This window comes from Astyanax mexicanus, chromosome 24 (genome assembly GCF_023375975.1).
Source record: "Astyanax mexicanus isolate ESR-SI-001 chromosome 24, AstMex3_surface, whole genome shotgun sequence".
NCBI classification, from domain to species: Eukaryota; Metazoa; Chordata; class Actinopteri; order Characiformes; family Acestrorhamphidae; genus Astyanax; species Astyanax mexicanus.
In genome coordinates this window covers 9,851,128-9,875,752 of record NC_064431.1, presented here as the reverse complement: position 1 = coordinate 9,875,752, position 24,625 = coordinate 9,851,128, and the positions used below count along the sequence as shown (strand labels likewise).

General features: G+C 40.2%; 1 protein-coding gene across 1 annotated transcript in view; it reads left to right on the top strand.

Annotated features, from left to right (window-relative positions):
* cfap107 (cilia and flagella associated protein 107) overlaps positions 1–24,625 on the top strand; it is a 67,053-nt gene that overhangs the window by 23,886 nt on the left and 18,542 nt on the right. The window contains exon 2 of the mRNA XM_007230593.3: positions 17,498–17,608. Coding sequence (XP_007230655.2) covers positions 17,498–17,608 — 111 coding nt within the window. The remainder of the gene's footprint in view (positions 1–17,497; positions 17,609–24,625) is intronic.

The window sequence follows — 24,625 nt, the reverse complement described above, 5'->3', positions numbered from 1 at the left end:
CTTGCATGACGAGGACAGGAATGTTAATTTCAGTTGCACTGGAACCATGTGAGGCTAATCTGAAAGTGATCTCAACCCATCCTACATATGGCAGATTTGAGCCATTAGCTGTTACCAACTTAAGTGCATCAGGTGCTTCTATTACCTCAGTCACATTTCTTAAAGCTACTTCTGGAATATACATTTCCTTCCAGTGTTCATCAATAATACATACTTGAGAGCCTGTGTCCCACAATGCCTCATTTTTATGTCCTTGTAAATAACATTCCACCAGACACTGTCTACCTACTAAGGAAGTCACAGAGGAATGCTGATTGACACGACACTGGGCCACTTGGACCTCGACAGTTGGATCAGGCTGGTATGTCTCTTTACACCTTTTTCGGTGCTGGCTCCAATGATCTAGCTGACATTTCTTTGAACAGTAATAGACAGTTTTACATTTTGAACATCTGGCAGTTGTTTTCTCCATACCACAGCTACCACACTGGTGGGACCCTTCAACATCAGTTACTCCCTGTCCCGTGGCAGCAACCAGTTTTCGTTTAAAGGTGCCTCTCGCCGTGGTTTAGTACCTTTGGCTCTACAACCGGCCAGGAAATGCTCACTGCTTCCACAGTAATAACAATGAGAACATGCTCTTCTGCTTTTCTTTGCTGACAGTGGAAGCACTGTCTTGCCCGTACAGGGCGGGGGGGTCGAGGCAAGTTTGGAAAATGCCCCTGTACTACATAGGGTGTTGGTTGGACTGTGTACTGGGAGTGGGTTCCACAAGGCTGTGGTGATGCTGTGGGTTGTTGCTGAACCATAAATGGCTGCTGCTGAAATGCCGGAAACTGAGTACGGCTGTAATGCAGAACACTGGTGGCATTGCACTGCATAGGGTGGAGAAATTGGGTTCTGCCTCTGACTCTCAGGACAAAGAGATACACTGCTATCAGCAGTCTGACCTTGCTTCCACAAATATGGGTTTTGTTTGATGTTTGACCTTTGCTGCTGTTCATGTTTTGTTATACCTGAACGAGACTGATCATATCCTACAATGCCCCATTCTGGTGACTGCTGGTATATCTTGGGTGGACCCTGTGGAAACTGTGGCACGGTGGCTACTTCAATGTTTTTACTTGAGACTGCAAAACAATTCTGAGGTGCAGGCACAGGTAGCTGTATTGTCTCTCTAATTTGTGCAATGTCTTCACTTAGACTCTTCAGTTGAGACCAAATGTCTGATTTCTGTTTATCTTGTCTTTTATTTTCAGACGGATGTTCTTCTTGTTGTGCACTACTGACACTAGCTGTGCGATCACTGCCACATGATTTCCGTTTGATTTGTTTTTCTGTCTTGTTGGCACAAGCTATATTTAATCTTTCAAGAAGCACTTCCTCTGTGACATTAGGGTCTGAGAGATATGGCTGAAGATCATGCTGGACATGATCACTTTGTAACCCAGTGAGGACAGTATGAAGGAACATGCTTTGAACCAAGGCTGGATCGTATTTTAGTCCAGACTCTGCTTCTTGAGAGGCAAACAGAATTTTCTGCCTCAGGTCAAGTGTACGAATTAGGAAGCTTTGTGGCGACTCTTTACTGCGCTGAGCTTCTGCAGTGAGCTGCTTATATAACTCAGTTGCCCCTTTTTCTTGATAGTGAGATCGAAGAATTCGTCTTAGGGTGGGTAATGTCAAGTCTGTCTTTCCCTCCAAATAACTACGTAACTGTAGCCCTGGTGTTATTGCTCTGATGACCGCATCAATAATCTCTTGGTCTGAATAGCCCTTGTTGAGACCAGTTTCAATCTGACAAGCAAGGCTGGAGAATGACAATCTATCTTTCTGGCCAAGTTCACCGATTTGACCAGATATCTTAAAGTCTTTCTGCCACGTGGCCTGAAGGGGTCGCCTTTGTCCAAGAAATTGAGAGCTGACATAATTAATTTCAGCACTATTCATTGCATTCTGTGTTCTTGGGGTACTGTGGTTAAAGCTTGGAAGTGCAGCAGTTTCAATCTGTTCCTGATTTAATGACTGCTGGATTGGACTCTCTTTTTCAAAAGTTTCACTTTTTGCTGGCTCTCCTTCCACTACATTCATAAAAGAAGCAGCAACCAGTACATCCAACTTGTCCTTAATAATAAGGAATTCAGCCATGCCACCATCTTCTAGATGCTCTAGTTCCTCTCTTTCCAGATAATTACTGACCAGAGATATGAGAAAAAGACGTGTTTTGCTTGCTAAGTTTTCACTTGGAATTGAAAGAGAGCTAATGAGTTCCACAAGTTTTTCTTTGGACAGTGTGCACACTTTTTCAGCAATTTCCTCTTGAATCGCTACAACTGCATCCATATTTACAGTCCAGGTGAGCAGTATTATGGAGACTGGATTTTTTTTCAGAGCTGACAGGACTCTCTTGCCTCTAGCACACCATGTACCTCAAGGACATGTGACGCTCCGTCAGCTTCCTACTTTACCTCCACCTCAGTCAACTATTCACGCTGCTTGAATGAATATAAAATGGATATGTGGCTCAGAAGACCGCTGCCTGACATGGAATTGACCCTCCTGACACACATCCCAGCGCTGCCTCCAAAATGTAGAACCCCTGAAAAATGGGGAGAGAAACATCAGCCCACACAGAGAAGTGGTTTCCTCACTCTTGTATTGAACTGAATGAATTACAACATTTACAAGTAATTAATTAATTTACAATTTATAATTAGAACCATTTCGGGCAATAATTACTCCATTTTATGCACACACATGAATTGAACACTTGCTGCATTGACCACACTGTGTATTCCATGGGAGCTAGCTAGCTAGCTCCCAGCTAGTCTCCACTGATCAAAAACCACACTAAATAACCATAAAAACAATGTAAGAACAGCAAAACAAGCAAATAAACTCATTAACTATACATTTTTGTTCTAAAAAACGTGTTTTTATCATTTTTTTACCTGAAAAAGGGGGAGAGAAACATCAGCCCACACAGAGAAGTGGTTTCCTCACTAACAGTGCGGGTGCTCCCCCTACTGGACGGTTCTGACAATTATTTACAGTTTGAGTTTAGATATTTAGAACTAATTCAGATTAACGTTTACAGAGCTTTTAGATTAAAACTAACCATAAATTACATTAATGAATACTGACAAAAATATATTATTTTCCAGTACATTAACAACAATGTATAACAACAACAAAAAAATCTCTTTTCACAATAAAAGTCTTAAAAAAAAGAAATCAAATATTCAGATTACATGTCTTAAACAATTATTAAATGAACTTTTTCTACTTAATTATTTAAACTATTATTAAATGAATTTCTTCTTTTCAATTGTTTGTAGTATTTTCAACCTACTACATTAACAGGAAAAATATCCATGACTTGGCATGGCTTCATCTGGTGTACACTTACAAAGGCTCCAGTGTATGATGCACACACTGTTGTAACATGAAGAAAACTAATTAAAAAATTAAAAACCTGAGCTGTTTTACAGGTTGAGAAAGTACAAAATATGTAAGTTAATGTCCATTAATGTTTCATGAAATATTAGTAGTAATTCACAACTACAGAGCCATGTGCTCCACAACAATTACAAAATGAAAACAGGCTAATAGCTGTAGGCTAGCTCTGACCTAGGAACAGTCCATTTACAAAACTCCACACAGGTCACTTTTAAAGATCCCATACTGTATTTTTCACACTATAAGACACACTTAAAATCCTATAATTTTTTTTTTAATTGTGAGTGTAGTGGCACTCTGTTTCTTGTTACTCCTTTTGTACCACTTTTTGCTGTCAGTCTACCAACCAGTATTTAAAAAACGTGAGAGAGTCCGAATCTTCTTTTCAAAAGTTTACTCATAAAAAACAAAGACAAACATTAGACTGGACTCATATAGCTCGGTCAAAAACTGTGTTGCTTCCACCGTCTCTAACAGCAATACGGCTACTAACTACATGCAGTGGAAATGACGTGTACTGACGGAAGCCAATAAAATAGCAGAAACTTTCTTTAAAAATTTACATTACTGAATTATGCATTTTATAAAATACAATAATTATAAATGCCTAGTAAACAACTTTCAACATATTTTAACATTTTTAACTAAATTATTCTTTAAATAAAATAACTCTTATTTGGCTCTTACATTACCTGGCCCCTAATTGGTTAGGCTGAAGGACTAAGCAATTACCCACTTAAACATTAAGAGCCAAACAATTTAAACTTCAAGTGTCCATAAAGATCAACTTGTCTTCCTTTATCAGTCTTCTAATGTGGCTTCTTTCATCAGGCACAGTTTAGTCACAGGCCTTTCTAAAGTACTGGTCTTGGTTCTCTTTAGTTTTACTCTCCGCACTATTCCACTGGAGTCTGGCAAAGTTTCAACTATCTTCCCCATGATCCAGGAGTTACGAGGGGAAGAACTGTCCACTAATAGCACAACATCACCAATCATGAAGTTTCTTCTGGGTTTTAGCCATTTCTGTCGCTCCTGAAGTAGTGGAAGATAGTGTCCATCTAGACCAGAACAGATCTGCAAGATATTGGACTTGCTTCCATCTTCTTCTTGCGTATGTGTCCTCTTTACAGAAGATACCTGGAGGTATGATTGGCTGAGACTTCAGAAGCAATAAGTGATTGGGAGTTAAAGGCTCAATGTCGTTTGCATCATCTGAGACACTTGTGAGTGGCCTGCCATTGATGATACTTTCGATTTCACACATTATTGTATGAAGACAGTCATCGTTCACTGTTTGCTCCTTTACTAGGGAATTTAGGTTTCTTTGCACAGTGCGGATTTGTCTTTCCCAAACCCCACCTTGATGGGAGGCGGCTGGGCTGTTAAATACCCACTTTATTCCCTTTGGATGCAAGGCTCTTTCGATTTTTTTCACTATCCAACTGTTGGATAGCTTCCCTTAGCTCTCTTTCAGCTGCTACAAAATTTGTGCCATTGTCTGACCTCATGGTGGTGACTTGGCCTCTCCTACATATAAATCGGCGAATTGCGTTAATGCAGGAGTCTGTGTCTAAGCTGTCGGCAACTTCGATGTGCACGGCTCGAAGACACATCTTTTCACTACACTTCGTCCCTGTTTAACCTCAAACGGGCCAAAGTAATCAACGCCAGTGTTTGTGAAAGGTGGTTGGTCTGTTTGTGAAAGGTGGGCGATCTTCAGGTAGGTTTGCCATCTTTTGCTCACCAGTCCTTCCCGTAAACCTACGGCACACAGTGCATTTATTGATAATCTTTCTGATTGCAGAATTGGCTTGTGGAATCCAATATTTGCATCTCAGTTGTGCCAACATGTAACTGCGTCCACTGTGGCCTGTTCTTTGATGTATGTCTCTACAAATCAAAGTAGCAACTTTGCTGTGCTTGGAAAGAATTGCTGGATGTTTAGCATTTTCTGGCATAGCAGATTTGTTAAGCCTTCCACCAACCCTTAAAGTGCCATCTTGAATAATCGGATCCAGTTTAAACAGCACACTTTTGCGACTGAGGTGTGTGCCCTTTTGTAGGACTCTGATTTCCTCTCCAAAATGCTGTCTTTGACTGAACTGTATTATTTCTGATTCAGCAATGTCTATATCCTCCAATGTAAGTCGTTTCTGTCCTGTTGTAGCTTTATACTTCTTCATATGTTGTTCTAACTGTAATCTTTGCTTTCCAGGGTCTTGTTCCGCTTGTTTGATTGTTTTTAATGCCTCTTTACATTCTTCCTTCTGTTTCCACAAAGCATCCTTTACGTTTATAATCCAAGCTACTGACCGTTTAAGCTTATGCCAATTTGAGTAATAGCTGATCAGCTGGTTCATTGGTTCCATCTTTTCTTTAACTTCAATGGTATAAACAGCGGCTGAGTTCTTGACCTCTGGGTCGTTGTCAAGGCTTTCCTTCCATTGCTCAGGCTGTTCCGGCCAATCATTTTCATTTAGAAGAAAATCAGGTCCACTTATCCATGTTCCTCCTTGCACCAAGCTCTTGGCCTTCAGGCCTCTGGTAGCTTGATCTGCAGGACACTACAGTGTCACTGTTGATGTATCTGAGCACCGTAGTGCTGTCTGTCCAGAAGACAGATTGTTGCAGTGGAACTCTTGATGCAACATCTTGTCAACCCTCACTGCAACAACTGCTGCTGTCAATTCAAGTCTAAGGATAGTGACTCGTTTAAGTGGAGCCACTCTTGACTTCCCCATTAGGAAAGCACAGTGTTTTTTGCCTTGTTCATTCTCCAGCAGTAGAAATGACACAGTGCCATATGCAGTTTCAGAGGCATCTGAGAAATGATGTAACTGCGCTGCTGTAGTGCATCCAAACATGGGGGGTTTTAAACATCTGCTCACATGAAAGTTGGTGAGGTGAATAACATCTTCCATCCATCTCTTCCAATTTTCAGCATGCTTTCCATCAATGTTCTCATCCCATCCAAGTTGTTCTTTACAGAGATCCTTTAACAAAAGTTTGGCCCGCAAGATGACCGGAGCCAGAAAACCAAGAGGATCGTAGATGAAATTTACAATTGATAAAATGCCTCGTCTGGTCATTGGTTTGTCTTGCAGCTTCATACTGTAGGTGAAAGTATCAACTTCTGTGTCCCACTGTACACCAAGTGTTTTCTCAACCGTCAGAATATCATGTCGTAAATCCAGGTCTTTCACTTCAATGGCTCTGTGCTCTTCTGGGATTGACAGTAACACCTTTCTGCTATTACTCATCCACTTTGTTAAGGTGAACCCTCCACTGCTGCACAAAGCTTGAAGATCATTGACTAAGGTCACTGCATCATCGTCTGTAGCCGAACTTTTCAGAAAATCGTCTACATAAACATTGCGTAAGACTGTCTGAACAGCATCAGGAGATGCAACATCTCTGTAATCTTCTGCAGTTCTTCTCAGTGCATATGAAGCTACACTTGGTGAAGAAGTGGCTCCGAAGAGGTGCACTGTCATCCGGAACTCCTTAGTGGGCTCATCCAAATTGCCGTTGGGCCACCATAGAAAACGGAGTTGGTCTGCATCATGTTCTGGCACCTTTACTTGGTAGAACATTTGACTCGACGTCTGCCATTACTGCCACAGGCTCCTCACGAAATCTCAAAAGGACACCAACTAAGGTGTTGGTCAGGTCAGGCCCCTGTAGCAACTCACTATTCAGACTTCTATCCTGGAATGAGGATGTGCAGTCAAATACCACTCGCAACTTTTGTTTCTTTGGGTGATAGACGCCATGGTGTGGAATGTAAAACACCCTGTTGTCATCTCTGTTCAACTGATGTGTTGGAACCTGTACAGCATAGCCCTTGTCTATAATGGTTTCCATGAAACACTTGTAGTCTTCTTGAGCAATCATGCTGTACGCTGTTCCGCCACACAACGGTTATTAGGCATTTGCAGCTTCTCATTCCTAAGTGGCAATCCAATGCTATAATGTCCATTCTCAAAGGTTGTCGTCTTCTCCATGAACTGCATAAATTGTTTGTCTTCATGAGACATCTCGTCCTTATCATCAAAGTTGCGCTCTGAAAAATCAGTATTGTAGTGCTGGACCAACAACTTCTCAATCTCCATCAAAGAGATTCTATTGACTGAAAAATGTTGCATCTCATTCTCTGTGTCATTTAGCTCTTTCCTTACAGGTCCATTTACAACCCATCCAATAGCTGTCTTCATTGCATAAGGACCTCCAGCTTGCCCATTGATGATGCGCCAGGGCTCCATTGCTCTTAAACAGTTCACTCCAATAAGCAGTCCTATATCAGCTTCTATCTCTGGCAAGCTCACCTCACGAAGGTAATGCCACTTCTGGATATCTGACTGTTTGGGTATGTTCCCTGCATGAACAGGTATGCTGCTATGAGTGAACACCTTGGGTAACTCAATATACATGGTGTCTTCCAGCCCACACACTTCCAGGTCTGACATTCATTGGCTTTTGCTCTCCTGGTTTATCTTGGCCCATGGTGCTAAGAAATATCCTTGTGGGTTTTCCTTTCACGTTCAATTTCCTTTGCAGGTCTTCCGTGTAAAATGTTGCTGTACTTCCCGGGTCCAGAAAAGCATATGTTTCTATATGCTTGTCACTATTCTTTGACTTGATTTTTATTGGTACTATTGACAGCACACATTCAGCATCTCTGGCCCCCGTAAGGCCACAGGAATGGGAACTTCAGTACAGGACACTTCTTTACCTTGAGCACCATCTTTCTTTTTTTGGCAAGACAGAACATTCATCTTTTACTTTGTGCAGGATGTCAGGGTGCTTTAATGCACATTCTTTACATTCTAATTTTCTTTTGCAGAATTTGCTGAGATGACAAAGAATCAGGCATCTAAAACATAATCCCTTTGGCTTCAGAAATTCCACTCGTTCTTTATATGGTTGTTCTTTAATCTTGCTGCATGAAGCAAGAGTGTGAAACTGCTGGCAGTACAGACATGGTTTGTCAAAGGCATTCACAGTTTTACTCATGTTAGCAGGCTTGACCATTGTTTCTTGGGGTACTTTGCTTTCAGCAGCAACATTGGTTGCAAAACTGCTTCCACGAACCTCTTTCCTTGTTGGCTGTGGCTTTAACCTTTGGTCCATCTTTCCAGCTGTGGTTGGGCGGCTGTCAGTAATGTTACCAAAAAGGGGATCCATAGTCATCTTTGCTTGGCGGTCTATGAATTTCACCAAATCAGCAAACCTAGCTCTTCAACCTCTTTGCTCTTTAAGCTCGAAAGCTTCTGCGCGCCAACGTTCCCTCATTTTGTACGGCAGTTTGGATATCACTATTCGTAAATTGGTTGGATTATCCATCTCCTCCAAAAATTCTATGTCCTCCATGGAATTACGACATCCAATCAAAAACATAGCGTAAGCATTTAATGCTCTTCCATCGTCTGACTTCACTTGCGACCATTTGAGTGCTTTATCAATGTATGCGCTAGCAATACGAAGCTCATCCCCATAATGTTTGTGAAGTAGCCTCTTTGCCTCAGAATAGCCTTTGCCAGGTTCCATGTGAGCGCAGCTGCGAACTAGTTCTTGAGGCTCACTTTCTGTGTACTGCTCCAAAAAGTACAATTTATCTTGATCATTGTCTGTCCTCTGCTCAATAGCATGCTCGAATGACCTTATAAAGGATTTGTATTGGAGCGCATCACCTTTGAACACAGATATGTCCTTTGTTGGTAGCTGAGAAAGCTGCTGTTGCTTTACAAGTAGCTCAGTATTTACATTCTGCCTTTGCATGACTGTTAAAATGTCATCACCTCTTTCAGTCTGAGCTCTAGGACCTTGGTTGGAATTTTGCTGAAGTTGTTGTGGTCTTTGTGAGTGCTGAGCTTGTACTGGTACATGGAGATTCACATTAGCTTGCTGTGGTAGCATCATGCCAACTCTTTCCTTCTTCACTCTTTCACTTAGTGATTTCTGCACTGACGCATAACTACTCGAACCGTCTTCAGACTTCTCATACTGTTTAAGCACTTGTAGCTTTGCTTGGCTTTCGGCTAATGCAGTCTCCAGCTCTAACTCTTCCTTTTTAGCTTTAATTCTAGCTGCTTCACACTCAAGCTGCTGCTGAATCCTAGCTGCGTCATATTTTTTCTTAAATGCTGCTGCACGTTCCATTAGAGCTGCGTGTTCTGCTTGCCGTCTAACAAGTGTGGATGATACACGTGACGTGCCACTTACATGAGATCCACTTGGGTGATCCCTTGCTTTCCGGACCCCTATCTGTGAAACACTATCACTTGGTAGCACAGCCTCTTTTTGATCTTCTATCACCTTATGTCCTTCTAGCTGCACGGGTTCTTTCTTTGTGGCTCCATGCTCACCTGCCACCCATCTTTTGGTTGTTTTCATAAAGTCCTTGATTACTGCCATTTTTGGTTCAAACCAATTATCCTGGTCAAGGATTTTATCATCTTCAGACAACAGATTGCCAACTTCACTGTTGAGACTTTTGAACTTGTTTAGAGACTGTGCAAAATCACTTTCCATCATATATTTCACATTTGTTACATTTTGGGCTTCACACATCATTGCCTCTATCTCCTTCATTTGGCTTGTTAGAGTTCCAAAAGTTCGCCTTCTTAGTGCTATGAGCCTTTGCAATCTCTCCTCTAAACCCTTCTCAGTTAGCCTTCTCTGCTCTACTCTATCCTCGCCAAATCCATTTTCATCTTCATCAGCCATCTTACTAACCGTGGAGGTAATTCTCTCATTGTATGCACAAAGTTTAAAGCACTTACTTCAAAGTTGCCTGTCTTACTGAACCGAGCGCAAACATCTGTAAATTCGCAAACCTCCGCGTTGACCGAATCCAATTTTGCTATGCACGTGCGTTATCACAGCAGAGAGATTCAGCGCGCTGCCTCGGCCACGCGGTTAGCTTTTTACTTTCACTTTCGTCCGGACTCCAGGTTCTCTTCATGCATATAAAGCGCGTCTTTTCTCCACAAAGCTCAAAGATAAAGTTGGCTTTTTGTTACCTTTTCTTGGAGAATGTTTCAGAGAAGTACCCGTTTCCTTTTTAACTTCGTTTGGCGAGCTGCTCACCACTTGCCATCTAAGTCGCGTTAGCCAGGCAATCCAGCACAAGGCTCCGTTTTAGCGAGTTTTTTGACTAATGTAGTGGCACTCCGTTTCTTGTTACTCCTTTTGTACCACTTTTTGCTGTCAGTCTACCAACCAGTATTTGAAAAACCTGAGAGAGTCTGAATCTTTTTTTTTTAAAGTTTACTCATAAAAAACAAAGACAAACATTAGACTGGACTCATATAGCTCGGTCAAAAAACTGTGTTGCTTCCACCGTCTCTAACAGCAATCTGGCTACTAACTACATGCAGTGGAAATGACGTGTACTGACGGAAGCCAATAAAATAGCAGAAACGTTACTGAATTATGCATTTTATAAAATACAATAATTATAAATGCCTAGTAAACAACTTTCAACATATTTTAACATTTTTAACTAAATTATTCTTTAAATAAAATAACTCTTATTTGGCTCTTACAGTGAGTGTGACTAATCCGGTGTGCCTTGCTTATGCATTCTACCAGTCTGGTTGTTTATTTCTTTGGCAGTATTAGTATTAAGTGCAGTAAGCACTACCTCTTTCACCATTCAGAAGTGAGTATTATTGGCCTGTAGCCTGCTGCGTAACCCGGCTAGCACTGCTGAATTAGCTTTGGCTGCTAACCACACTAAGCGCTAGCTCTTTTACTGTTCAGAGGTAAGTACCACTACCTGTAGCCTGCTGCTAACCTCGACTAGCAATGGTGGAGCAGCATTAGCATTAACTGCTAACCGCACTAATTGTTAACTCTTTCGCCATTCAGAGGTGAGTGTATCACAGTGTAGACTGCTGCTAACCCCAGCTAACACTGTTGGAGCAGAATTCAGAGGCGAGTATAGCTTAGTTTTACAGGTTTCGCCACCTGAGATCTGCTGAATAAGAAGGAAAACATGGCGACACCCCTGTTTCTTTCTAGAGTCACTTAATGCGCCTTATAATCCATTGCCTTATGTATGAAAATAGACCAGAAAATAAACGTTTTAACAGCAATGTTATAACACAACAAAGGTTTTTACATTTATTTACCCATAGGTAACACTTTAAATGAATTCACTCACATGCACCTACAGTTAAATGCAGCTTTAATTCACCAAAACCAGCTTGTTTTAACAGGGCAATTGGCCAACCTCTCTGGGTACTGGACTGAATAACACTTGTAGTTATTGTAGTTAACACTTTCTACTAGATTTACACTTGGTTTACACTTTCTACTAGATTTTGGAGCATTGCTGTGAGGATTTGATTGAATTTAGTGACAAATGCATTCATGTCAGGATGTTGCATGATCACCAATCCACCCCATCCCCAACTTCCCAACTCAAAGACAAAGATCCAATATGTATTTTTTTTTTCAGTAGTAAATGATAAAATGATCAAGATTTATTATTAGATATTAAGGAAATATGCTTAGTTAAAGCACTGGAAGCTCTTGTCAGCAGGGATTCGATCAGTATGTTCCTATTTTAAGTGTGCAGTCCGTCCTGGGTATCTGTGTTTGGAGGTGGTGTCTCTTAGGCGGTGCAGAACCGGGCTGATGTGGGGTTCTTATTGCCGAGCCTGTCCGACATGGTGGTCGTTCATGCGTCGCGAGAGTTCTCTGCCTCTAAACTTTATGTAGATTCAGCCTATTGAATTTGGCAACCTGAGGTAGCATAGTATCTGGGAAGAGGTATACAATATGTAAATGACAACAAGCTTAAAATAAGTAAAAATGGGTACTGCCCCCTACTCCCAATGTTGTAGAAGGATGTTGTTAGCTAGCACTGGATCACATTACTTACCTTAAAAACTTGATTGTTTAATTATCTAGTGAGCCCTTTAACCCACTTTCCTACATGATATTACATGCCTATATATTGATTAATCAGTGGTCAGTCGTCAGTTAGAACACAGCCTCAGGAATGAGCTGCTTTATTTACACACGCTAACTCATTGGCTTCACGGCTGAATTTTACAACAGCTTGGAAAATTAATCTGGTGCAGGATTTATTCTATTGCATCACTGCTGCTTTACCTAGTACTCATGTAAACAGCAGTAAACATAATTCCTGCTTAATGATATATTGGTATTACAGAGAACATTTAAATATTGTTTTTTAGTTACAAATAAATGTATAAATAATTTGTATTAAGTATGTTTTTCACATGACCTATTCAAAATCAAAATAACTTTATTTGTACCCGGCGACTACTGGGGAAGTTATGATAAATGATAATCTTAGGCTGGCTAGGATGAAAATTAAACAGTGAATAATGCTTCAACAACGAACAAATAAACATTACATCCATTACAAATAACATAAAACCCCCAAATAACCACAACAAAAGAAAGAGGGTGGCTGTTGAGCATGCTGGGAGCAGCATTGTTTGTTTTACTTAGGGCAAAATAATTTTAAGGTATAACCCACAAACCCAAAACATTTTTTTACTAAAATGTTTAAAGCTGACATTACTTAATAAAAAGGTTGCAGAAATAATTAATTTTCCAAGCTGTTGTAAAATTCAGCCGTGAAGCCAATGAGTAAGCTTTTTTTTAAATTATAACCCACTACAAATAATAAGTCTGAGTTGTCAACCAGACCTGGTACATCAGACTAGCGGCTTTAGTGACGCCAGCTATTGGGCTTGGAGCTGACTCCCAGCGAGCTAGCTCAGACAAATGAGCCATTTGATCGTCTAAAACCGACAGTTACAGCTAGCTAGCTATTTGAGAAATTCAGCAACATTTATTGTATATCTCCTAACTAGTTAAATATACCTACCTGTAACATTAAATAGCCATTACAGAGCCATTACAGGAACTCAAGATCTATTTATTATTCCACCATGTAGAACCCTCGCTGGTACTATAATTTATTCACATGCACCCAGATCAAGACAATTATTTACAGGAAATCTATTGAATATCATGTAGCTGTTGGTATGTTTTTACTCTGAAAAGTAAAATTGAATTTTATCTGGTCACGGTGGGGATACATTGTAACAAGTGAGGGGTTAAGGTCTGGACTCTGTGGTGAACAATCCACAATTCCAGCCCCATGAATCCTGACACTGTCATCTTGGAATATGGCCGTATCATCAGGGAAGAAAAAATCCATTGATGGAATAACCTGGTCTATATTCAGTATATTCAGGTAGTCAGCTGACCTCATTCTTTCAGCACATACTGTTGCTGAATCTAGACCTGCAGACCAACTGCAGCATCAACCCCACTACATTTACTTACTTAAATCCAGGTGATAACTCTTTTTTTGGCCAGGCAGTGTAGATCCAGATACTCTATTTGGACACAAAATGCATGTTAATGCCTGGAGTGAACAGACCCTTTAAGCCAAGTCTGATGCCTTAAGTCTCAGGTATGGTAAATTTGTATGTTTATAATTTTAACAATGGCATCTGTTCAGTATTGGTTATCGACAGAAAAAAAGTTTGTGTATCATATCGGTTTTAGAACTGAAAAGACAGGTCAGTACATTCCTATTTTCTATATTCTTTTTAAAGATCTTATGAATATATTTAACAGTCTCTGTGTGTTTTTATTGTACTTTTATTCTGGAACAAGACATTTTACAGTGTTTCAGTTTGTATGTCAATTTGTATGCTTATTTACACTGGCTCAGCATTCTCTACTGAGGTGTAGCTGCTGCTGCAAATTTACTGTTATTTCCATCTCCAGGGTATGAGAGTTTTACATGGCTAGAGTCCAAATAGTGGGAGATTTCTTAAGGCTGAGCTCAGATCTGTGCAAAAGTCATTACAACCACCCAGTTCAGCCTGATTAGCAGAGTAACATTTGACTGGTACTACTGCCTGTTCCTTCAGCAGAGAGAATGAGAGAGAGAGATAGAGAGTGTGAGAGAAATAAAATAAGAGATAGCATGAGAGTGAGAAATAGAATGTTCTTTTTTTTCAGAGTGATGTTAATTTTTCACAATTCTCTTTTTCTGTTTGTGTGTTATAACTTACCTTTTATCTGTCACAATGTAAAAAAGAAGTCCCTTTCACTAGAAATGCCTGGCCAACAGCAGGGGCGGATCTAGCCATTTTGGGGCCCTAGGCAAAATATAATCAAGGGGCCCTCATTCTTAAAACACACACATAAACCAAATAACTAGAGATGGAACGATCGATCGGCAGTAGGGCTGCAGCTATCGATTATTTTTGTAATCGGGTACTCTACTGAAAAATCGATTCGATTAATCGAGTAATCTGATAAAACATTTTTTTGGTTAAAGAGCAATTAAAAAGGCATTTCACTTAATAATGAATGACCAATTGGTTTCCTTGTTTAGATAAGTTATATTTTTAAATTCACAACATACATTTCCAAATTGCAAATACAAATAAATAAAACACAATAAATAAATAAATACCACAAGTAAAAAATACATTTAATTGCATTACTTTCAAATTAGGAAATTTTTTGTGAATATCAAATATAGGGTATAAAGCTCTCAGTTTTTAAATTAAATAAACGATTACTCGAGGCACAGAAAATTAATCGATCAATTTTGTGAATCGATTTACTTGAGTAATCGTTTCACCCCTAATCGGCAGTGTATCGGTATCGGCCGATTTTGAGGCAAAATATGATATCGGCGATCGGCAGATATTCTTCTGATTTTAGTCGAACTGATTCAGGAGTTTAGGGTTAAGCATTTTTTCAGAGCTGTGTGTGGATGAAACTGGTGAAACCGGTGAAACTGCTCGCTTACAGGAAGCTGCAGTTCCTCATCCAACCACTAGTCGGTGCTGCAGCAGCACAAGCCCCACTGCCTTTACTCAGTCAGAGCTACAGCCCAGCCATGGGCTACAGGGATCAGCTGAGCCAGTCTGGAGCGTTTTTTACAGTTCGGCGTTTTCACACCAGCACTACTTGGTATGGTTAAAACAAACTCTGGTCCGTTTGTAACTTTAGTGCGGTTCGATTGAGCAGGTGTAAAAACGGTAATCGCACTCTGGTGCAGTACCAAACTAACTCTGGAGCGGTTCGCTTGTGGTGAGAACGTGATCCGGTCTCGATCGGATCCAGCTATTAAATATAAGACATATATTTGAGCTAAACTGCTGATAAAGCAAGCACAGTTTAAACTGATATATTAGCCAGAGAACACTAATTAGCACAGCTGTGAACAAACACTGTGTCCATGCACGCGCCGTCTGCGCTGCATTCACTGCTCACAGCCGCGTGACTGTTTATTATGTATAAATCTGCGCTGCACGTAGAAACACTGTGTTTGAAGGTGCAGCGTTTCAGCGTTCAGTGTTAAAGCACAGATATTTGCGCTGGAACACAAAATCTTCTCGCTGTATTTACTTTTTTCGTATATTTATATTTAACGTACTCCCGTGTCAGACAGCTCTGACCAATCAGAGGACACAGGTTGCTCGCGTGGTTTATTGATGCGCATTTTGGTGCTTTTACATTTATGCCTATGTGAAACCAGACCGAACAGAGCGAGAAAATGCTCCAAGTAAACAAACTCATTAACTGATTCGGAACAGAGAAACGAACTACAGGTGTGAAAACGCAAAGTTCATCTGTGTAGGAAATAAAGGTTTTAACCCCACACAGATAATACAGCTCTCTACACTTCATCTTTCAGCCCAAGCAGATAACAGCAGCAGTTTAGAGCAGCCGTCACGGAGTCACTGCTCGGATTACATTATAAACAGGTCAGTTAGCGCGCTGCTAACCTCATGATGTTTATAACTACGGAGTTTAGTGGACACAGCCACGGCTGCAAGGTTAGACTGTTGAAGGCTGCTGAAGACTATTAAAGGCTATTGGAGGTTATTGAAAGGGTTATTGGGGGCAGAAATCAGTAAAGGCTGGTTAGATAAGTGATTCACGTCCTAGTCCTTTGCTGTGGTGAAACTGCGACTAGCGTTGTCACAGTGATGTTTATTAACGTCATTAAAACAGATTTTGTCAGGTATTGTCTTATAAATATTTACACAACTTATTTCTCTTCTAAAAATCGTTTATTTTGGTCAATAACACATGTTTATTTACTAGCAGCGTAAAATACCAGTGTTTGCTTTGGAGTGGATGTAATTAGGGGATTGGCCCCGCCCAATATCGGCATCGGCGATCGGGGTGAAAGACAACCGGCAATCGGAATCGGCCCCAAAAACACTGATCGGTCCAGGAGATGTAAAAAAAGGAGGTCAGTGGTCAGTAGTCGCGTAGTCGCATAGAGTTCTGTTTTGGTTTGAAGTCACGTCGTGTGGCACATTGCTACATCATCATATTATGGACTAGTATTATGGACTAATGCAAGCAATGGAGGGGGGGTATGTGTGTTTGGGCAATTAGTATTTAGACATTAATTTGGTATTCTACTGATATTTCTGTTGTTTTTTCTTTACTTTACATAAGTAACAAATTAACATTGGTTTTGGTGTATTTACTGTAGCTGGGATGGTCAGATTTGGGGGCCCCTATGGAGGACAGATTTGGTCGAGGCTCTAGGCAAATGCCTAGGTTTGCCTAATTAAAGAACCGTCTCTGGCCAACAGTGTCCTGTGGGCCGAGTCCTGTGGGTGGTGTCCTTTGAGGACCTGTGAAGGACTAGAGGATGACCAACACAAACTGTGCAGCAACAGATTCAGAGCTTTTGTGTCTGACTTTACTGATCCACTCGTACCATCAGCACAACATACACTAACTCCTCATACACCACCACCATGCTAATCAGTGCTAATCACTGCAGTGCTGAGAATAACGACCCACCACACAAACACTAATAATACCTGTTTTGTGGGGGATTCTACTGTGGGGTTTTGAGCATTGAAGAACAGGGTAATTTGTTATTATTGAACAGTTTATAATTATCCAACTACAAAGTGTAAAATGGAGATACGATGATAATATAATACATTAATTTCTTGAGTATATAAGCTAGTTTTTTGTGTTTGTGTTTCAGTTCACACGGGAGTGTAATACAGCGACCAGCACCTATCGTCTGGACTTCAGGCCTCAGCTGGGACACAGGCCAGATGTGATCATGAGGCGGCATGCACTGCGCAGATCTGAGGTCTGGACTACATGACAAACTACCTCACCTCTCTTAACACCAGAGACGTAGTTTTAGTTTCAAAAATTGTCCATCAGAAGTATTTGATGTAAAATCACATAATTTCTGATCTGGCCATTCAGACAGAGGCACATTGCCGCATATCTCTGTGTTGTGGCGCTGCACAGTGATTCTGCATAATCAGCGGAAACAAGGCGGAGTCTGACTTCAGATGCATGTGACTTCACATGTGCTAGTCTACATCTTCCTAGTGTTGGGTAGTTGGGTACTAGTGACACAGGGAGTTTGTATGTATGGGGACTGGGTAATTGGCCTTTCATATGTGGGAAAGAATGGGGTACAATTAGAAATAAATTATATATATAAAAAAGTGGATGTCTGATTGACTGATAATGCAGCCTTTTCTCTTAAATGTATTTTGACATTAATTTGCCTTTATACCTTAAATGGTGTAGGGACATGGTTGTCTCCAGTCGCAACTTTCAGTGGAACTTCTCAGAGCATCATAATACATCATAAAGCAGACATTCATTCATTCACACTGGCAGGCAACAAGTATTTTATGTCGCCTCAGGTTTATCACGTTTTAATGTGTTCGTGGCCACTTACCAGCATTATTTTATACATGCATATATTCACTCTGTTGCCAAAAGTTTGCTTGTCTGCATGCACTCATATGAACTGAGTGACGAAAGAACAGGACCTCCGGTAATGGCGGCGAGCTAGAGAGACGCTGCTTTTTGGGCTCTTCACCAAGAATTATTTTACTCCCCTAAAAAGCCGTATAACGACAACAAATTGCTTACACAGGCACCTAAAAGCAAGATCAACTATGTTAGGCACAAGAAAGGGCAAAACTAAACCGGACAATCCATCTAACAAGCCTACAAAAACCTCGCCCAGTGGCAAACTCGATGCTAGCCCCGAACTAGCAGCTTCTTCAGCGGAGGATAGCGAGAGGATGGACGTAACAGACTATGGCCGAAGGGATAACCAAAACCAAGATGTGGTGCTAGAGGCCATTACTGGTCTTAAGACTGAAAGCTTGGCGCGTCACAGGGAAGTTATTGAAGGCATAGCACATATCAGAGCGGATTTGGATGTTATTAAAAGCAGAATGACCACAGCTGAACAACGCATAGGAGACACGGAGGACGTAACAGCACAGCTAACAGCAACGGTGTCTGAGCTGGAAGCTAAAGTAAAGCAACTTACTGAAAAGAATGTCGACCTTGAGAATCGCTCACGCCGTTCTAATCTTCGAATCATTGGGCTGGAGGAAAAGGCGGAGGGCGCTGACGCTGAATCCTTTCTGGAGAGCTGGCTCACCGAAGTCCTGGGTCCAGAGAACTTTCCCCACCCGTTGCGGATCGAGCGCGCTCACCGCATCGCGGTTGCTCCACCAGCTGGCTCTTCAGGTGAGCAGAGACGGAGACCAACCACTGAACGCCCTAGACCACTGATCGCGAAATTCCTGAACTTTAAAGATAAAGTTCGTGTGATGGACGTGGCACGAAAGAAGAAGGCGATTATGTACAACAACCGGCAGGTGAAGTTTTTCTCAGACTTTTCAGCCGACGTGCAGCGCCAACGGAACGCCTACTATGCAGTGAAACAGAAACTATTCTCCATGGGAATAAAGTATGGTCTTCAGTATCCTGCTAAGCTCCGGGTGACATATGCGGGCAAAGATGTTGTCTTCCAGACGCCCGGGGAAGTGGATAAGTTCCTTCACCGCATTAATGACGAATCTAATTTAGAGTCAGGGTGATTTATTGCTGTAGGTGTAGTTGTAAGCCGGCAAGAGAGAAGCAATAGAAAAGACTAATTTGCCATAAGTGGCAAATTTGATTTGAGAGGGGTTTATAAGTCAAAAGGTAAAGAAAAAGGGCTAATCTAGTTGAGCATAATGTTATTCTCCTGTCTCTTATGCTAAAGGGTGCCGCTAATTAAAATGGTAGGATTGCATTACGTAACCTATTTGTTTCTGGAAATGTTTAAAGATTAACCTTACATATGGTATAGGCTGTATTCTAATTTAAAATTGTTATTTGCTCCATTATAAAGGGGGGTATTATTAATTTATTTGAGTATACAGAGTCCAAAGGTGGTCAATTTAACTTTTGATTTACTTTTGCTCCTATTTAGGGGCTAGTGGAAGGCGGATTTACTTAGCTTAGACTGTAAAGTAGGCAGTCGGTAGGTGGATGTCACCGGTTCAACATTTTGCATGTTCTAGCAAAATGTTTTTGGTGAGGTTTTTTTTTGTGTGGGTTTTTAGTATTTCAACGGTATTGTCAATTTTTTTTATTTTTTTTTTCTCTCTTTTCTCTCTTTTCGTGTTTCCCTCTTCTCAGTCTCCCCTCATATTACCCAATTATACAATACAGTTCTTGCTCTTTATTAATGTTCCTCGTAGCACCCCCTAATGGCAGATAACCAGATATGCAAACTAACGTCATGGAACATAAGAGGCTTGGGTAGTTTGGTGAAAATAAAACAGGTAATGACTAGACTAAAGCACTTGGGCTCTAGAATTGTATTTCTACAGGAAACACACTTGGTCTCCACTGAAATCATCAGAATACGTAGAAGATGGCAGGGGCAAGTGTTTGCGGCTAACTTTTCCTCTCATGCTAGAGGAGTAGCTATCTTAATTCACAGATCTATTCCAATTCAGGTAATCTCAACTATTATGGACCCGGGGGGCAGATATATTATTTTACAGTGTAGTCTATTTGGAAATGATCTTAATCTAGTTAATGTATATGGGCCTAATAAGGATGATCCTGATTTTTACAAGAATATTTTTCTAACGATTTCAACCTTACGGGGGGAAGTTATAATGGGGGGTGATTTCAACTGTGTTCTGAGACCTAATATAGACCAAGAGGGCGGTCAGGACTCCTCTCATAGCCATACAAGAAAGGTAATTCATCACTTCATCGCAGAGTTGGGGCTGTGTGACGTATTTAGGAAACATAATCCAGATAAGAGAGAGTTCTCGTGCCATTCTACTACATATAATACCTATTCCAGACTAGATTATTTTCTCATTTCTAACTCCGCACTATTTAAAATCCAGAGATGTTACTATAATGGTATAATAATATCTGATCATGCTGCAGTATCTTTAGATTATAAGGTTTATAAAGAATACAGTGGTCCTCCCATATGTAGATTTGATAACAAATGGCTCCAAGATCCGGAATTTGTACAGTTCCTTAAGGTAAATATAGATTTGTTTTTCGAGCTTAATAAAAATGAAACATCATCGCTAACCAGATGGGATGCCTTTAAGGCATACATCAGAGGACAAATAATAAGCTATACCAAATTTAAATCTAAAGAATCTAAAAAGAAGCTGTTAGAAATCGAAAAAGAAATTAAAACACTAGAAGAGAAAATTGCAAATAATAAGACACCTACTGTAGAGCAAAGATTAACCACACTTAGAGCCCAGTATAATGAAATATCAGTAAATAAGGCCCTAAATAATCTAAATAAATTAAAACAACAATTCTATGACCAGGGGGAAAAGGCAGGCAAGTTACTTGCCTGGCGTATTAAAACTCTACAGAATGAGAGATCAATACATGAGATAGAACAATCAAATGGAACAATGACCTCAGACCCCAAAGAAATTAATGAAACATTTCAGAAATTTTATGAAACACTTTACAAATCTGATTTCTCAGCGGATACAACATCTTTAAATGGTTTTCTTGATGCCCTAAACTTCCCAATTCTTTCCCAAGAAGACATGGAAATTCTGGAGAGACCATTTGAGTTAGAGGAACTTCATAGTGCCCTTATGTTTATGCAAAGTGGGAAAGCCGCTGGCCCAGACGGGCTGCCAATTGAACTATATAAGATCTTTAAAGATATGCTGATACCCCACTTATTCAATATGCTTGAAGAAGCCTTCAGAATAGATTCTTTACCACCCTCTTTCTCTACAGCTCTTATCTCGACAATATTGAAACCGGGCAAGCCACCTACTAAGTGTGAATCCTACCGACCCATATCCCTCCTAAACTCGGATATGAAAATAGTTGCTAAAGTCATTGCACGGAGATTGGAGAAACTTCTACCTAGTCTGATTCACGAAGATCAAAATGGATTTGTAGTAGGTAGACAAGCTTTTCACAATCTTAGGAGAGTCTTGAATATTATTAATATAGAAGAGGGATGTCCTGATGCGGCCCTACTCTCCCTGGACTGTGAGAAGGCCTTTGATAGGCTGGAATGGCCATATCTATTTGATATACTTCCTAGATTTGGCTTGGGACAGAATATTATCAAATGGGTGAAATTATTATACAATAGACCCACTGCAGCAGTATTGACAAACTCTATAACGTCCAAGCCATTTATACTTACCAGAGGAACACGACAGGGATGTCCGTTGTCACCCCTTTTGTTTGTAATGTCCATAGAACCATTGGCCCTAACAATTAGATCACACCCTTTGATACGGGGAGTAACAATAGGAAGCTGTGAACACAGAATAAGCCTTTTCGCAGATGACATCATACTCTTTTTAAAAAATTTGACACAATCTCTTCCTGCCTTTTTCAACGTAATAGCCACCTTTGGGAAGATATCCGGTTATAAAGTCAACAAAACCAAGTCTAATATTATGTTCCTAAATGACAAAGAAAGAATAAACCCAACAGTGGGGCATGAATTTCATAACGCATCCAGGGGTTTTAAGTACCTGGGTATACAGGTTACTCCCAAAATACATGATATCGTCCCAGGAAATTATAATTTAATTCTATCTGCTACCAGTAACATGCTGAAGAGATGGTCAGATCTCCCCATATCTTTAATTGGCCGAGTTAACATAGTTAAAATGAATATTCTCCCAAAATTCTTGTATCTTTTTCAATCCATCCCACTTAGTCCCCCACCCACTTTATTTTCCAAATTGAAGGAACTAATAACTAATTTTATTTGGAATAACAGGCGCCCAAGGATTAGGATGTCCCTACTTTATCTGCCATATGATAGAGGGGGCTTACAAGTGCCAAATTTTCTATGGTACTATTGGGCAGCTCAGATCAAGGCAATTATGCACTGGTTCTCTAATGAACCTAAAAATTCATGGGTTGAGATAGAAAGTTGTACTACTTCCCCCTTGCCATTAAAATTATATTTATTCTCGGATTCATTTAAAAACCTGTGTAAAAAGACACACAACCCTTTTGTTAAAAACTCCATTAAAGTCTGGCACAAAGTGCAGACACATTTAGGCATTGACTCAGATTTATCAGGGTTTACCCCAATTTGGGGAAACCACCGATTTCCAGTAGGGGAAAAAGATCCAGGGTTTAAATTATGGGCAACGAAAGGTATCAGCAAAATTAGAGACATGTACAGTGAAAATAATGTGTTGTATAGCTTTGAGGAAATACAGGGTGCTTACAATATACCCAGGACTCATTTCTTTAAGTATTTACAAATTAGGAGTTATATTATGAAAAAATATAAACATCAGCTAAACAAACCACCATTATCCAGTCTTGAAGAGGTTATACTAAATCATATGCACAGTCGTGGTCAAGTTTCTGTTTCTTATAGCTTAATTCTGGAAAACTCCAATGAATCTTCAACTGACAAGAGAATGAAATGGTCCAGTGATATGGGCACAGAAATTTCTGAGGATGATTGGAAAATGCTGTGTCACACAGCACAGACTCAAACTATCAATACCAGATTTAAACTTATACAGTATAAATGGATCATGCGTACATATATGACCCCATCCCTTTTGCACCGCTTCAATAATAATAACCCTGACCTTTGCAATAAGTGTGGTTTAGAGGAGGGTACATTATATCACTGTTTGTGGACCTGCCCTAAAATTAGGGAATTTTGGGAAAAGGTAATTGACCGAGTCTCTGACATTAGCTCCACCAGATTGCCCCTTTGTCCTAAGTTGTTCATTCTTGGACTTGTCCCATCAGACTTAAGACTGTCTAATGCAGAAAAAAAAATGGTATATATGTGCTCATTACAAGCTAAATACTGTATTGCTACCTCGTGGAAAGCTATGGAGGCACCTTCTGTCAATGTGTGGTTCAAGAGCCTTTCCAACACTCTGGCCTTGGAAAAATTGACTTATGCTAAAAAGGGGAAGCTACGGAGTTTCTACAAAATATGGGAACAATTTATAGACTTTTTGGAAAGCCAGCAAGATGTACAAGATGCATAGGATGTATAATTTTTTAACTTTTTGATGGAACTATAAGAGGGAGGGAGGGGAGTTTGGATGGGTTTTTTTTTTTTTTCTCTTTAAGGATGTTTTGTTTTTGTTTTCTTTTTCTAATTAAAAATCTATTTTCCCTTGCATGTTGTTAACCATATGTATATATGATCTATGTTGTAAAAGATGGAAAATTTAATAAATAAAGTTCTATAAATAAATAAATATGAACTGAGTGACATTCCATTCTTAATCCATAGGGTTTAATATGATGTCGGCTCAACCTTTAAAGCTATAACAGCTTCAATCCTTCAACCCTGAAGTTTGGAGGTCTATAGTAATGGACTCTTTTACCCTAACAGAGTGAGCTGCTGTCATTCCCAGTCTCTTCCACTGTGTTATAATATCACTGACAGTTGACTGTGGAATATTTAGTAGAGGAAATTTCATAACTGGACTAGTTTGCATGCCTAGGTTCTTGGTTTTATAAACCTGTGGCCATTAAAAGGGGATTGAAACCTGAATTCAGTGGTTTTGGATGGGTAACCCAATAGCAATACAATGTGCATCATATTCAGTCCCCATCATCATCATCCCCATCACCTTCATGCTGTAGACTGAGAACATTTTGGTTTGACATTAAAAGCTGTATATGAGACAAATAAATCAACATTTATTTTTTATTTTCAGGTATTTACATCTGCATCTGCTACACAGTTCAGAAGATAGCACCTCCTGGCTGAACCCACCCATTTTTCTTGTGAGCAAATAAATAAATAAAATAAATAAATGAAAGTGAATAAGAC